General features: G+C 29.9%; 1 protein-coding gene and 1 long non-coding RNA gene across 2 annotated transcripts in view; one reads left to right on the plus strand and one right to left on the minus strand.

The window, feature by feature from the left end:
• The window catches only part of LOC139425007 (uncharacterized), a 32057-nt gene extending 22835 nt beyond the window's left edge, over window positions 1-9222 (plus strand). The window contains exon 3 of the long non-coding RNA XR_011636159.1: window positions 9055-9222. This is a non-coding gene — a long non-coding RNA (uncharacterized lncRNA). The remainder of the gene's footprint in view (window positions 1-9054) is intronic.
• On the minus strand, window positions 1110-17549 carry LOC107442306 (uncharacterized). Its single transcript, XM_071177613.1, has 3 exons — window positions 16811-17549; window positions 6335-6563; window positions 1110-2159 (listed from the first exon to the last, which is right to left on the minus strand). Exons 2-3 carry the CDS (start codon window positions 6360-6362, stop codon window positions 1180-1182), a joined length of 1008 nt encoding a protein of 335 aa, XP_071033714.1. The 5' UTR covers window positions 6363-6563; window positions 16811-17549; the 3' UTR covers window positions 1110-1179.
• Window positions 17550-17825: the final 276 nt, after the last annotated feature.

Consider the following 17825-nt stretch of genomic DNA (forward strand, 5'->3'; position numbering starts at 1 on the left):
GTTGTTTCCGTTAATTATGGATTTCTTCTATTTCTTCATCTACACTCTATAACAAAAAAATCGACGCACCAAGAAGGAGTTGTCCGATTGAAACGAAAATTGGTGGATAGGAAGACAATGTACAGGATTTAATGATTAAAATTTCAGATCAATTGAATAATTTATTGCAGAGTTACAGTAACAGGTTCAATAAGGTGTTGACCCACCTCTAGCCTGGATACAAACTGCCACACGACATGGCATAGACCGATAAAGCTCCCGGATGGTCTCTTGCGGTATTTCCTGCCAAATTCGATCCAATTGTCGAACGAGGTCATCAAGATTCCGTGCCAGATGCAATCGCCTTTCCATCATATCCCAGACATGCTCGATGGGAGAGAGATCTGGTGATCTGGAAGGCCAAGGAAGAGTTTGACAAGCTTGCAGACAGTTCATAGCAACACGTGCCGTATGTGGTCTGGCATTGTCCTGCTGAAAAACCAGCCCAGGGTGCTGCAAAAGGAACGGTAGCAAAACAGGTCTTAAGATGTCGTCGACGTACCGCTTTGCAGTAAGTGTACCTCTAATGACGATCAAAGGAGTCCGGCTGTAAAAGGAAATGGCACCCCAGACCATAATGCCTTGTTGAGGGCCGGTGTGGCATGCAATAGTGAAAGCAGGATCCCCCTCTGCCCTATGCGTCTCCAAACACGTCTTCGATGATCGTCAGCACACAGTTGGAAGCGGGATTCGTCGCTAAAGACTATACGTCCCCAGTCGGCATCATTCCAGCCTAATCGAGCGTCGATTTTGCGCGTCTTAGTGCGTTCTTGGTGCGTCGATTTTTTTTGTTATAGAGTGTATTTCCTTTTTTTTCCTTCTGTATAATGTTAAGAAAGAGAAAAACTGATTTTATCTTTAAACTTTTTAATGAAAAATAAGAGACTATTTGTCATTATTTTATGTGGGAATACTTTTTTTTCATAATTTTACAGTAATTCAAATCAGGTACTTTAGTGAGGAAAATTAAATTTAAAAATAATGCATCAATAAAAAAGCTGTATTAGTTCAATGCAATACGAAACTTCTCACCACGTTTAATAAACTAAAGTTTGAAAAATAATAAAACAAATAAAAAAATAAGCATAAATTTATTTACAATAATAATGATATAAACAATGCTCAACATAATAGCCTCATTTAATACTCTGATGACGATTTTCCTGTTCCAATATTGTACGATAATCTTTCAACATCAATATAAACTGGAGAGTTGTCGTAGTACTCATCTTCAAATTTTTTGTTATCAGTCTGCATATTTACAGACGAAAATCTATTTGGATTTCGAACAATATTTTTTTCTCTTCGTGTATTAAATGACGATTCGTGAGTACCCTTTAAAAAATCTTGAGATCTTTCTTCATAAGACGGTACAGTGCTCACTTTCAACTCATTCTTGAGCAGTCCGGGAAATTCATTGTAATTAACGACATCTGGATTCGAAGGTTCTTGCTCATATGCACCTCTTGGTTCTTCGCTGAGCGTTGGCATGGTTTCTGTAGATTCTTCTCGACTTAAGAATTTAGAGCTTGGATAAGTGTCTTCCATGGAACGTGAGCTAATTTCCACACGCTGAGGCTTCATCGGAGAATATAACTCTACAGATGAAAGCTTGGATCTAGAAATGGTTTTCCTGTTAGGTTCCCGATATGCTTTTCGTAAATGTTGTTTGGATCCACTTTGGGTATCAACCTGGGGCATTCTGTATTCTTCTACAGAGGTATATTGAGGCTTCCCCTGGTATATCGGTTTAGATTCATGGTACGCTCCAGTGAGGGAAGTACTGGGTTTGTCAGAATGCAAGGAAGCTTCAGTCTGGAGCATCGGATTTTGTACAACTCGATTCTGTTCTGATGTTGGCTTTCTGTTGAGGGAAGGAGTTGATGGTACTAGCATGTACTTCTGAGGCTGCTCAAGTATTGAGTGTTTGCTTGTATGCAACGGAATGGTTTTCATAGGAGCTCGAGTCGAAAATTTTCTTAACTGCTGGTAAGAAACTCGTGGAACTGGTTTAATTGTTTGGTTTAGAATTTTATCTTCTTTGGCAACGAAACCACCTGTTCCAGCAGAATAATGAACAACACGTTTCTGACCCTGATCATCCACCAGTCCATATGTACCTAAAACATCAATAAAAATTTAAATATACATTGTTAGAATTTTCATTCGGAAATTATCGGCAGCAGTCTGTCGATCCGATTAACCATAAAGTTCATGGTTAAGAGCATTTCTTTACCTTTAAGCTTTTGAAACAGTTTACAATTAGCATAATTTATACCATAAAATTAAAACATAAACAGACATTGGGGTTCTGTGGACTCTGCGCCATTTATGCGTGAAGGATAGTTTTGTATTTTAATAGTTTAGGGTCACCGATTGAAGAGTTCAGGATGTTAGAAACTTTTCATGCATTGAGAAAACGAAAGAAAAAATGGGATTTTAGCATTGGGATTCGAACCCCTGTTCAACCAGTCATGAGATTGAACTATTAGCCATCGCAGCTACAGTGTGTGCCCAGCAGCATGGAACAAAATAGCTTTATAAGGCGGGCCCAGAAGACGTGGATAGAATTCTGGTTGTTAAGCCACATTAGGTATAAACAGTCGAGAAACATTTTTTCGCCAACTTGACAGTTTGTATATCATTTTTTCATGGTTATTTGATAGTTTTGGTCGAATATGGTAAAATAGCAATTAAATACATTTCAATTTAGCAATTTTTACCAATAACGGTGTATTTGACTTCGACCTCGATTTACTTAACGGTTTTAATTATAGTTTTACTTAACATGTGTTTTTGTTTTAAATTTGATTTACGTTTATGATCCATAAATGTAACACTTATATTTGATTAAAATAATAATGAAATTTTAAGATGCAATTTATCATGTTTGCAAGTTAAAGTAAATAGCCAAATATATGCCTATTTTACAATATAATAATTTTAATATATTTTATTTGGGTGCACATCTCACAAAAAAGGTATAAATTATGAATATAAGTCTATTTATAGGAAATAGATATTAAAATTTGAAGAAAAAAAGTTTTGAAATGGATGTAATTAAAAAATAATCGAAAAAACTATTGAAATTAATAAAAAGGGATTAATGTGATTTGCATTTGACTATGGAAAGAAAGTTGAGTTAGTATTTAAATGATTGATTTTAAAAGTACTACTTGACTTTCTTATCGCTTGTGGTATGCTTTGAAATATCAGAACATTATATTTTGATATTAGCTTAACTTTGATTCCTTCCCTGTAGTCTTATATACTTAAAAAAAACAAGCTATATTGCACTGAGAAATAAAGTATGGCCCAAACTACTAGAATATGGTAAAATTTTCCGCATTATGAGAACATAGTTCGGTAATTTTAACTGAAGCTCTTTGGTAATGATTTTGGTAAATTTTGTAAAATTTGGTAATTTTATCATGATTCCTTAGAGCATGGCATAAAAAGTATTTATTCGGTTAAATTTACTTTCTGTTTGTGTATTCTCTACAAAATGTATGGGAATAAGAACTATAATTTTGAAAACCAGAATTTGCGGTAAACCATTTTCATATGAACGGAAAAATTACCAAATGAATAGTTTAAATACGGCATATTTTGGTTTTATTAACCACAATTATTATTGTCTTTATATATATCATTACCATATAGTATGATACAGTTTTCTCTGGTTTTTTCCTATCAAAAAACATTAGCTGTTACTAATGGTACAATTTTTTGTCCTTCGTACTTAGCAACAACTATACACGAATTTGTCATTAAATCGAGAAGGAGCTTTTTTAATTTTATTTTATTCTTTTACTTTTTTTTTAACAAAAGAAAAATATTTGTGAAAGAAATATTTCCCCAAAACTAGTTTTTTAACAGAGTGGTGTCTTGTTTGATTGCAAAATATTTCAAGGTTAATTATCACCTTTAGAAAGTGTTGCTCTTTGTTCGAAGCCAAAAGAAAACATAACAACAGAAAAGTAAACCAATGATTTTAAAATGTATATGTTGGACTGCATTCTAGTTATGTTTTTTTCCAGTGATTTTCTTGAAAACTTTCATAGATTCAATGTTAATCTATTGAGTCACATCTTGTGACATAATTTAAACTTACGTGCCCTCATAAAAAGAGAGTAAAAAACAAATGAAAAACTTTTTTTTTTCACTTAAGAGAAACCTGTGACCTCAAAATATTTAGGATTTCATTCCCTCTTTTTTTATTTACTTATTTCTAAGCCGTATACTTTTAAAAGTTTTTCAAGGACGTATTTAAACAATAAGCAATTACCTTTGTTAGTAAATAGTGTTTATAACTTTTAACTCTTAACCCCTAATTGATAATTCTTAATTGATAAACTTCATATGAGAGAGTATGCAGACTGTAAAAAATGGATACTCAAACATCGCGAAACTTTCTTCGTTTTTGACAAAACCGTTACCTGGTATATGGTCCAAAAAAAAAAAAAGAACCTTTGCAGTGTTTATTGTATCTAACTTTCCAAGTAATCACTTTTCCGTGAATACCGTATAGGTGAATCATTGTTGCCCTAAATGCATAAGAAGGACAGATTGATATACTACATCCATGTCGAAGGCGAGATTCGAACCTGTAATCTTCCCGGTACTAGGTCTACTCCCTGACCATACATTCCGGTCGGCTTAATTCGAAACTTAATTTTCGCCGAGCTAGTCTTTATTCTAGTTTCGACAATCTAGCTAGCTATCTCCTACAATGCACTACGATAAGGTTTCGAGTTGAGGAAACATTTTCGTCTTATATTTGAGAGTTCGCGTTTTGTCGCAAATTACGTGACTTCGTGGCGAAATTATTGTCAAAATTAACGATATACAGCTCTAAGATTGCTGAATCCTCAAAAATGAAAGTTTTATTTCCAAGAGTGCAAGTATAAAACACGTTGGCAAATCATTTTATCTTTAGTACTTTAAAATTGTAGTTTGCAGCTTACGATAAGACAAATGATGCAATAAGCTATCGTAATAACAAAAGACAGTTGGTACCATCAGTTCAATTACACTGTAGCATGTTGAACCATTTTATCTTTCAAACTTACGGTACAAAAATACATTATTAATCATAATGGTGCCAAGTTCAACCATATTTTCACGCAAATGAAGCCATCTTTAACTTAAAGACACGATACTACAAAGAGAAAAAAATTCTACTAAAATTACTGCCTCCCACGGGCTGCACCTCAACAGTTGGAGGGCCGTATGTTGTCCGCAATATTCAGGTTGTACACCCCTACATGTTTTTGCATTCAAAATAGAATTTTTTTTAAAAAAAACCTTACACCTCGCCGAAAATGGTTTTTGTAGAGTTTTATTCACATTAATTATAATTATTATAAAACGCAGAATATGGAAAACATTCATTCACAGCTGTATTTCAGAAAAAAATAAAATTCAAACAAAATTGGTAATCCAATTGTAAAGCAATTTTCGAGAAATTTTTAAAACAAAAAAGAACCATATAGTTGGATAAATCATTAAAAACATCGTAAAATTTGTAAAAGAAAAGCTTTTGTTAAATCAATTAAACTATTTAAAACTCATACAACTCATAAGAATATAACAAACAACTGATCACAACGCTTTTTTAAAGATGGGGCATAAAATATGTTGCATAAAATAGAAAGAAATATATCTCGGGAATATTAATCAGTTTTTATATCATATAACCGCAAACTATTTTGAATTTTGTAAATCAATGCTCTGAGCCGTGGCGGCTCAGGGGATTGAGCACTCGCCTTCCAATGAGGTGAACCGGGTTCGAATTCCGAAAACTTTTTGCCAATAACTGTTCCATTACCTAAACGCATTTCTTCTCTGAAATTTTGGCCTTATGTCCCTTTGCTACTGCCGCATCCAAATTTATATTCCTGTTTTTAAAACGATGTTGTGAACGCTAATTTTTTTTATTTTATACGATCATAAAAATTAAAGATAATTGGCTAATGAATTTGTAACTTCACAAATTGCTTTAAAGCCTTAACATATTTCAACATCTTATCTTAAACCTTAAAAAAAAATATTAAAAGGATTGCTCACAATTGTTCTATTATCTAAACGCATTTCATCTTTAAAACTTTGACCTAATTTACCTTTTCCATTGTCCCGTTTTTATAACGTTGTTGTAAACGTTTTAAAATTTTTTTAAGTACGACCAGGAAAAAACTTAAGGATAATCTGTTAGTGAATTTAAAACATTACAAATTTCTTTGAAGACTTAACATATTTTAGCATCTTAACTTAAACGTTTAAAAAATATTCTTACCAGTAATTGTTCCATCAGCTAAACGCATTTCTTCTCTGAAACTTTGTCCTAAAGGCCCTTTGCCAGTGTCGTATCCAAACTTATAATCCCCGTCAAGTTTCTTTCCTATTTTTACATAATGCAGAGTTGCTGCTGGATAATAGTTTATCGGTGATGCAGGTCCTTTCTGATCAGAATATGTATTTGAATACTGGCAAAATCCAGCACATATCAAGCTTGATGCCAAAACCTAAAAAATAAGAAATCCATTGAGTCAAAAGGGAAATTAAGAAATCCATAGAGTCAAAAGGGAAAATAAGAAATCCAATGAGTCATTTTTTCAGTCAAAAAGGTCAGAATTGGTCAAATTAAGCGATCCAAATACAGTGCAAAAAAAAAAGCTGATATGATACTTTTTTTTTTAAATTTAATGCATTGCTTCGAAATGTTTGTCCGGTGGGGTAAATGTGGTATGTGGTATGATATTGGGTAAATGTGGTAAAAAATTCCGGATTAAATTCTGAAAAAATTACAGGCACTCAGTGTGATTAATTGCTTGTAAGTTAAGTGATTAAAGTACTGGCACTCAGGGTGCCGGTCCTTTTTACCACAAAATCCTTTTTTCCTAAAGATATTACGGAACAAGAAATCACTTAATCACTCTAATTAAATAAATATTAATGTGCAAGTTACAGAATATCATTTTATGATAAAAATGGATTTAACAGATGATGCTCCGAAAGTACAATAATTTTTTACAGTGTGGTTTAGAAACTACAAATTTTATTTTGGAGCTAAATTAATTTGTATCGCTAAATATGAGAGCATTGCTTCAAACTGACAGCGTATTTTTAAAATAGTGATTGTCTGTGTTATTTTGAAAATTGAAGGTTTCAGCAGAGCGATCGAAAGTTCATCCATATACACCGGGTGAGAAAATTTCCAATAGCCAATTCGCCATTGGCGACTAAACATTTCGGACTAGTGAGTGAGTAGCAGAGTTTGACTCTATTGTAACTGAGTTTGATTCGAGAATATTGGAAAACACACTCTGAGAGCTGCAGAGTTTGATACTAGGGCTGCAATTGATAGATGGTATTTTACTGCCGAAAGAAAACGACGGAGGAAAGATCACGGAGGAAAAATACCGTACTGAGGGTTAACAATACTCCTGATAAAAAACAAACAAACATAATTCTTGTTAATGTAACCAAAATTTTATCACGAAAATTAAATTGAATTTCTACTATAAGTAAACGGAGAAAAAAAATTATGTTAGAATTACTATACTGTACGGTAATGCCATTTCTGGTAAAAAAGACCACGATTCTGGTATTGAAACCATAATATATGGTATTTAAATCATTCATTTAGTAGTTTTTCCATTCATATGCTAATGGTTTACCGGAAATTCTGGTTTTCTAAATCATAGTTCTTATTGCCACACATTTAGTAAAAAATACAAAACTGAAAAGCAAATTTATCCGAATAAGGTATCTTGATAAAACTACCAAATTTTAACACATTTCCCGAATTTTATCAAATATTATTAAACCATATTTCATTGTTAATTTCGATAAAAATTACCGAACTTTTTGGAATTTCCATAAACGATAAATTTTATCGAATTCTGATAATTTTGAACATACTCTTTTTTCAGTTATAAATATGAAGTGCTAAAAGTATGAAAACATTTCTGAATATTTTAAGATCCTCGGCATTGAAGCGTTCATTTTATTTGGAAGTAGATTTAAAAGATATGTAGTACCGCAGTGGACTGATCGTTAAGACACGGTTCCCAGTAGATCACCGAAGTCAAGCATCACTGGCTGCGGTCAGTGTGCGGGTGGGTGACCCACATGGATCAGTCTGAGAAAGGGACCGAGGGTGTGCGGTATTGATCCTCGTTAAACTGTCCTACCGTAAAGTGCTCGACTTCGCGTGCTGGTCGTCGGGCTACCGAATCGGGGGTGCAATTCCCTCTGCAGAGGGTCAAAATTGTGATGGCATGTCTTAGGATCATCCTCAGGGATGTTTCCCAGACCGTCGCCAATAGCCCATTGTGCAGCTCTAGTGCGACGTAAATGAACAACAACAACAACTATCTGATATTTTAATTTTGGATATTTTTCTTATTTTAATAACTTTTATTGGTATGTGGATGATATTGAACCACTGAGACCGTATAGCAACCTTATTTTAAGTTAATATAATTATTATTTTGCTATAAATTTTTTTCAATCATCCAGCTTTATAGCTTTTGGTAACCAAAAAACATCTGTTAACATTTAAAAAGAATTTCGTATTTTTCCTGAAAATAACGACGAAGAAAACTTTTAGTCTGACTAGCATATTTGAACTGAAATTTCATGCCCTCTGCCCTAATATATATTGATTTTTGGCCGTAATTAAAAAACTAACTTCTCAAATGAAATAGTTTTATTTGCAGTTATAAAATTCGTTAATCTGAATCGTATGGCGAGTATTGTTTTATAATTTTCTGTAAATATAGTAAAAATTCTTAGTTTCAAAAATTGATATACACTGTAAAAAATTTCGAATCAAATTATGGTATTAAGTACCAGCACTTTCGGTCTTTAAAATATTTTAGTGTAATATTTTTTTTAATTAAAGTGGTACTCTGATTTTATTGTAAGAATTACGGTACAACGTTTATTCTGAGTTTTCATTTTTTAAAAAAGAAAAGATCTGGAAATAAATACTCTTTCTTTGATTTATAGGTTTGAACCATTCTCAGTCTTTAACGAAGCATGCAGACATTCCCTATGAAATTTCACTGTTTTTCTCGATTTTCTTTCACATAACGACACTAAGGGATCAAAAGGCGTAACAGGTACCATAATACCTAATATATTTCATTTTTCCAAAGTGTTACTCAAACGAACTGTGATAAAATAGCTTCGTTCATGGAAATAATGATCATATTTTTATGTGAATAATGAAATTGAAAAGAATTGGCCGCTTTATTTACTTCACTATTTCAAAATGCTATTATTCAACTGTTCTTTGAAAAAAGTGATGTTCGTTAAATATAATTTAAAACATATTTATCTTTCTGTTATATTCATAAAATATAATTTAAAACAGCTTCACAAAAGCTTTCTTTCTATTTGTTTTTGAATTGCTTTTGAAACAAAAAAAAAAGTATTTTCAAAATTGATAACGCAAATATTATAGAATTTCTCGTGTTTTACGTATATCTTTAAAATAGTTAACAACGCTAACGACTTTGCATTTTAAAGTGACTCATATTTGAAACAAGAGATATCAAATATAAGTTAATGTATAAGACTAAACTTAAATAATATATAACATTAGATTAAAAAGTTTTTTGGTTATTTGAGGAAAATTAGAAAAAAAGGAAGAAATAAATTGAATTATAAACTTTTTAAAATTTTCATACAATTAAGAGACTGACTATAAAACCTTCAACAACTTTCCAATTATGTAAAATTAAATTTAATTAAATATTTTTTGTTATGGTACTTCATTTATTAATGTTTGAATAATGATTACTTTTATCAAGCAGGTATAATTAATTTATTTTATGTTTGTCAATGTAATAATTGTAGTTTTTTTTTCATTCCTCTGTTATTAAACATTAATTCATTGTTGAGCTTTACATAAGTATTTCAAAGTGACGTAATTATGTTAACAACACTTTGAAACTTAGTTTACTGCATAAAAAGAAAAGGAGTGTTTGAGAAAGATTTTAATGACTTCTTCATTACTCTATTCTTGGATAGAAAAAAAAAATTCACTAGCAAAATTAAAGTTGGATGCTGTAAAAGCTAAACATTAAATGAAAAATAGTGAATTAAAAACAAATAAGACTGAATTAAAAACAAAAAAATGAGAATGAAAAATTTACATACACAGCTATTTCATGCTCAATTATCAGAAAAAGTTTAATTATTTATTGTGAATAAATGTAAAATATTTAATGAATTCTTTAGAGTAAAATAATTCGACATATGCTGCTATATATCAACTAAGATGAACATTATGAGAGAAATGAATAATGCATAATGAATCGCATATAAAACATACTGTGCTTACATTAAACAGAACACGCTGTTTTACTAATTTTATAAGGACAAACTGAATCCTTAATTCAAGAACGTATTGTTTTGATATCAATTATATTTCGAACAGTAGACAGGAGACTTCAATGATAATTTCAATTAATTAGGAAAATTTGATAATACTTTGTTGTACTGGTTAAAAATATAAACTGACACCTTGCTACCAGAATTTGTTGCATCCAAATCAATTTTATTTGGATCAAAAGAAAGAATTTGATAACAATATCAGCCTTTCCATTATTCTATACATACTTTGAAATATGTTACAACAATTTAAAAATGACGTCAAAACTCGTAAACCAAGAACAAATAAGACATTTCCAAACTTGGTGTTTAGTTGTCGAAAAAATTTTAATTTCTTATTTTGAACGAGCGTTTTAAAACATTGAATGATATTTCGAGAGTAAAAGAGTTCAAGAATTGCTGCAAAATTACAGAGATCACATGAAATGGATGTTATTATAAAGAACTAAATTCTATCTCTATATTTTATCTCTTTCAATTTTATACTGAAAGTATTACTCCTTTTTCTAATCACAAACTGAAACTTTGCTGTTGGATTTTATTGTATATTTAAATTAATTTCATTTTAAAGGAAAAAAATAAAACAATTATTATACATATTGCAATTTTGATTGCGATTTCAATAGCTTTTCCATTATTCTATAAATATTTTGAAAATATGATTGAATGCATGAAAAGTTCGATAATAAGTAACTCTCAAATTCAATCTTCAAATTCGAAACAAATAAGACGATTTTTTTTAACTAATATTTAGTTATGAGAAAAAATGTGAATAAGTTTTGTAAAATATTTAGTGATTTTTTAAAAGAATATAACTCGAGACTTTAAGTAAAATTTGTTCTTAGTTCAGGTTCAAAGAGGTAAAAGTTGTAAGAGAACTGAATAATATTACTTACAGTAAACTAGTATTTAAAAAAAATAATAATAAATATGGAATAGTACACTCGGCTCTTCTTATTTTATCAGTACACACTAAAACCTCATTGCTTAAAAATACTTTTAAAGATTTCTTTACAATTTATATAAATTTTGAATTCCGCTCAAGAGTATGTTGTCCAAGAATATGTTCTCCATTTCTTTTAAAATATAATTCATATAAATAAGACATTTAAGAAATTAGTTTAGTTCAAATAATAATGTTTCATATTATATAATTATACTTCTATTAATGATATTATAAGAAATAAGTACCTAATAGCTACTTACGGTAATAGTAAACATATTTAACGTTGTATTTCCAGTAAGACTTCTGAGGAAGATATGTAAATGTAACACTTTCAATCCTTCTTATATATCAGTGGACTTTTCTATTAAATTCTTGGAATGGAATATAGAAGTTATTGGGGTCATTGTTTGCTCCAAAATTTAAATCAAAAAAGGCTCCAGTTACCTAAAAAGCAACGCACCAAGAAGCTGTTTTTGTTATTTAAATTTGGTATATCGACTCTAATTTCTCATCTTCAAGAAAATGTTCAGAAAAATATCTTCATGCTCCAGAGAAAAAAATGACTTTTGCTGAAATATTTCCATATTGTATATTTTAAATGAGAATCTTTTTTCACAGATGCTGTTTTAAGAATAAATAAAATACATATAAATTTTAGGATATTATTCTTATAATTCATAAGAACTGTTGATGTTCTAGAAATTTTATAAATTATAAAAATAATTCTTATAGTGTTTTCCTTAATTTCTAATTTTATAACTTATAAGACTGTAATATTATTTATTGAAAAAACTTTTTAAATTTGCAATAATAATATTAGAAACAGCATATTATAAATTTTTATTTAAAATGGAATTTAGATTTATTTTAAAAATCTGAAACATTTATTACATGTTTTTCTTTAACTTCTGAAGAAAAAGCCTATTTTGCTTTTAAAATGGTTAATATTTTCATAAAGTAAGGAAAATTATTTATAAATTATATCCTACTTAAAATAGTTGTTATTAATTTGTTATAGTAATTAATTACTGTCGGTATTTAATTATCGATAATTTTTTTTCTACTAAATTTTTAAGTTATGCATACTTAAATCTGAAAAAAGTGCCTTAGAAACACTCAAATAATTAATTGGCAGCCGAAAATATCTCATAGCTATTGAACAGTGTGTGTTTCCCAACGTATACACAAATAAGCTATGGATAAGTGGTTAAGGTACAGAAGAACTAGGGTACGATCCCCAATGGTGGCTTGTAGCCGACTCAGCTTCAAATTGATGGGTACCAGCGCTTATCTGGGAAGTAAAGGCAGCCTCTGCGTAGTGCTGACCATATTGCCCCAATCATGCCGTTGGTCACGAAATTGTGGAGCCTTAATCTCTATGGACACCTTAGCCCCCAAAGGACTGTTGCGGGAATGCTTTACTTTTACTATTAAAAAAATCACCGCCATTAAGAACTATATAGATTGCATATATCTAAACAAAAAATATTTGTTAATCCTGTTATTAATTATCTCTATAACAGGATTAATAAAAGACATTCACCAAGTTCTGTTCAAAAGATAACCATCTACATATATATATATATATTTTAATTTACTATTTTATTTCATATTAAATGAGACAAACTAGTATTCATTAATGATGAATTAATCTTATTCATCTAATGTATTTATCTTGTTTATTTAATAATGCCAATACAAAAATAGATCCTTGGCTTTCTAAGCAGATATATTGCTAATTTCGTTTGAAGGGTTTAAAAAAACTATTAAATTGTACTCATATAACGGTGAGAAAACTGAAATAAAAAAGTATTCCTACTGAATGAACATAATAACATAAAATGAAAGGTTTAAAAAAACTATTAAATTGTACTCATATACGGGTGAGAAAACTGAAATAAAAAAGTATTCCTACTGAATGAACATAATAACAAAAAATGAAGGGTTTAAAAAAACTATTAAATTGTACTCATATACGGGTGAGAAAACTGAAATAAAAAGTATTCCTACTGAATGAACATAATAACATAAAATGAACATAATTACATGAAATGAACATAAAATTAAAATATTCGTGGAATTTAAGAAGACCAATTAATAAATAATTGAATAAACTAGCAGGTTTGTTCTTGGCCTTGCGGAAAACTACTTTTGAGCTTAGAGTGAAAATGAAAAAAGATTCATTATCAACTGAACGCATAAGTAACACTTGCCCTGAAAAAATTTACCAACAAGCTTTTGATAATTTTTAACACTGTCTTCGAAAAGAAATGTCAGACATTATTAGGGTTAATCTAACGTATTAACTTTGTTCGAAAACTTGGCAAAACAATTAATGAAAAGAGATTGGTTTTTAAAACCACTTAAAAAATGTAGCAAAAGGGGAAAAAACAGCACAGGGTCGCTAATCCGAACGAATTGAAACCATTTCTATTTCGAATTATCCGTAATTACGATTATAATTAATGTTTCCAGCAATTTTCATCGAGATATTTAAAAGCAAATTTGTGTCTTTCGCGTTATATTACTTTGCATCGGGATTTTAGAGGCAATTTTTTTTTAATGTAGCCACATGATATTAGCATATATACGTTATCATTTTCATCGCAAAATATCATTTTAAAGATAATGAATCGGAATCGATTTCTTTGCATCACACTCATTACATTTTTCCCTCTTACACTAGATTTCGAATACCAACTGGAACACTACTATTCTAACTATTACTCGGGCTGAGGCCAAGCAGTATAACTTTCATTTATCATTGCTCAAATTTCCTTTCAATTTCCATTGCTTAATCAAGCAGAAAGAAACAAAATACGTTTAAAAAATCAAAATATTCCAAAGAAAATTCCTCGAATAATATTTCATGTATTTCAAAAATTTTAAATTTCCAAGCGAACATTTTAGATTAGTTATTGAAAACGTGTAGAAATAATATATATATATATATTTTTTTTTAGTAAAGTGAAATTGCTTACGAAACATAAAAAGGAGCATTTTTTAATCAGTGTGAGTAATGTTATTTAATTATTCAGCACTAAATTTAATTTCTACTATTTAGCATAAATTAAATAATATGTATATAAAGAGGAACAACTACAAGTTTCCGAGGACGTTTCCTTGTTTCATTTGCAATTATTATATGAAACAACCATTTCAAATGTGATAATTAGCATTTCTTCATTGTTACTTAAAACTTCAAGAAGCTTAATTAATTGCATAAATCTTATCAACCTAATCACGTAAATGGAATCTGTAAAAAAGACATCGCTTCACTTCATTTTAAAATAGCCTTGATCACAAAACGCTCTTTCGTGACACGCGCGCTTTCTGATGCCAGATGATGGATTCTTTTAGTATGACAATCGTTTGGTAATAAATCGTGTTGGGAGAGTAGGTAAGAACCCTTTATTTAATGCTTCGATTATTGAGGGCGAGGTCAATGATGTGTCACGTGGTTGGGGCCCCTTTGCACCCTCTTTTTTTCTTCTTCTGACCAGTTCTAAGGATGGAAAAAAATTCAAAATCGAAATGAAGAGAAGACGGAAGTGTCCTTGCTAGAATTCTAAAAATTAAAAATGGTCTTGTGTTATCGATAGAATCGAAGTTCCACAAACAAGAAATACAAGCCTTGGTGAATGTTTTATTCTTGTGTGTTTACCAAAAGAAAGTAGAGCACCTACTGGGGAGATCTTTTTATTAATTTATAGCTACCAGTAATAAAATTTTATTATAAAAGAACTAATTCATTTCGTCAAGCATAAGAAAAGTAAATACACAGTGATACTAAAATTTTTCTATTTATGCATGAACATTTTCATATATTTCCGAATCACTTGAAACAGAGGGGGGGGGACAGCTGGGGAAAAAAATCACTGAGAAAACACCACCAACGCTTATATGAGATCAACGATCGATTCGATTCAGACTGTTGAGCTCAAATTTAATGTATTTAAATAATTTATTCAAATTTAAATTTTTTAAAAATTCATGACGTAATGCAAATTTTAATATTTTTCTAATTTAAGAAAGTATTATTTTTATGCAATTATAACACGAAAGAGTATAATTTATGGAATTTAGAAAAATAAATTTTTAGAGCTTCTTCAAAGTCCTAATCAAAGAGTTAAAAGGTAGAAATGTGCGAAGTTCTTTTTCGAAATCCTCGTATATTAATTATTATAATTTTTTAAATTATTGAATAAGCTCTAATAGAATTAGCTCTAACCGATTAAGTATTTCAATACAATAATTTCAGGTTCAACTGCCCAAATTGAAACTGTCGATAAAACTATTAAATTTTTAAAATGATGCTTTTTCCGACGCTTTTATTTAATGATTTTTTTTCTGTTTACCAATTGGTTTCAGTATGCAAATTGGTTGCGTTTAAAGTTATTTACAAATGACTGTAAAGCTTTAAGTAAAAAGGTCATGACTAAAACATTTATTGTGAAACTAATAAATCCAATGATAGTAAAATAATTTGTTTAAATATTTTCACAAGAAAAAACTAGTTTTTAAAATAGTTTTAATGGTGTAACTCAATTTCAATCTACTTCTTATGATAATAATAATCCATCTATATTGTGCACATAATTATTATTGTGTAGAGAATAAAAATATTTTCTTTTCATACAAATTTCAAGATCTCTTTACTGATTGTTTTTAATAATGTTCTAATTTTTGTTTAATTCACCGAGAATATAATCATTATTACTATCAAACAAATATTTTAATATACAATTTAACCTAAACTAGAGAAAATTTAAAGAATTTTATCTTATTATTGGTAGATTTTTAAAAAGTATCGATAGAAAAGTGATGGTATAATAAAAAAAGAAAGTGAAAACATACAATAAGAAAAAATGTGAAAAAGTTACTTTTTTATTACAGTCCTTCAAAAAGCCACTTTTTTTACGGTAAAAACCAATAAGATCCAATCAAAACTAAAATATTTTTAACCAATCCTGAATTAACTAGGGGAGCTGAAACGGTCCATCCACTCTTTAAACCCTGCTTGAAGAAAGTTATCTGACGCCCCTTAATTGGGACTTTTCCCACGGTAAGAAAAAACGGACAGGAAATATAATAAGGGGTCAGCAAGTTGTCTCCTAAACAATCTGGATAAGGCCAGAAATTCATTTAATCTTAACTCTCTTGATTAAGTATTATAAAACTTAATTAAATTAGCAGTTGAATTAAAATAGTAATTTAATTGAATATGTTAAATTATAATATAAATTAAGTTTTAAAATAATTAAAGGTAAGATATCGTAAGACATGTAAAGAGTATCACGTAATCTTTAAAGCAGGGAATGTAGATTTTTATGCTTATTTCGGACCTATTCTTCGAAAAAGAGAATTATATTGTAAAGAAAATTGGAATAAAAAATTTTAAGTCGTATAGTTCAACACTACCTAAAATGCAGTGTGGGTATTTCGATCCTGAATGGTAGTTGAAATGTGGCATTTATTCACGTTATCAACTGTTCTTTCCATTCTATTTCAAGTAAGTCAAGCCCATCAAGCATCAACTCTCTTAAGTGACACATTCTATATTCTTTCAAAAATATTTTTATTATTTCGCTATATATTCCTTACTTAACTTAAAGACAGGCACTAAGTCATGTAGAACAAGCTAATTATGCATCGAAGTTGCCAGGTACACAAAACAAAAATTTTTGTTGTTTCTAATCCGAGATTCTCCATAAAACCAAAAATCTCTAAAAAGTAAAACACCAAAATATCAGGAATACAATAAAATACATAAACAAGTAATAAATCTAAGTTAAGTGAAAGACATAGAAAATAAATAATTATATTTTAACGAATTCGGTGGGCGATATTAATCAACTTCCCTTTAATTCATATTCTAACTTATGTCGAGAGACTTAGCTCGACTTTAACACGCCATTTTGTTTATAAGTAATCATCTGGAGCTGAGGTCATAGGTCACGTGCCTTTGTGTCAGTGATCGTCTTCTTCTCGAGTTGCAAGTACCCAATTAAAATTTTTGAACAATTTTTAGAATCGAGGGCAGAAATTGCCCCTTCATCCTCTGTCCAAATTTCAGGAGAGAGACACATAGACACACGAATTCTTCATTTTATTATTATAGATTATTACTTTTTTTTATCATTTTGACAATATTCAAATGTTTGTTTATGTACAGATTAGTTTTTAAGTGTTTGTTTTATGTATTTGATGAACAACATTCATGACACATTTTGCACAGAATTCAATAAATTTTTCTGAAGTTTTAGAATTTTTTTATTATTGTTCAACCTAGGTAAATAAATATAGAAACTTCAGAATAATAGAATATCACGTGGAATATAATTCAGAATATTAAATATCACGTGGCTTACAACAAATTATGAACAAAATAAGTTTCGGATAAAATAATGTGAGGATGTAAAGATTTTGTTTGTGC

This window comes from Parasteatoda tepidariorum, chromosome 2 (assembly GCF_043381705.1).
Source record: "Parasteatoda tepidariorum isolate YZ-2023 chromosome 2, CAS_Ptep_4.0, whole genome shotgun sequence".
In the NCBI taxonomy this organism is placed as follows: domain Eukaryota; kingdom Metazoa; phylum Arthropoda; class Arachnida; order Araneae; family Theridiidae; genus Parasteatoda; species Parasteatoda tepidariorum.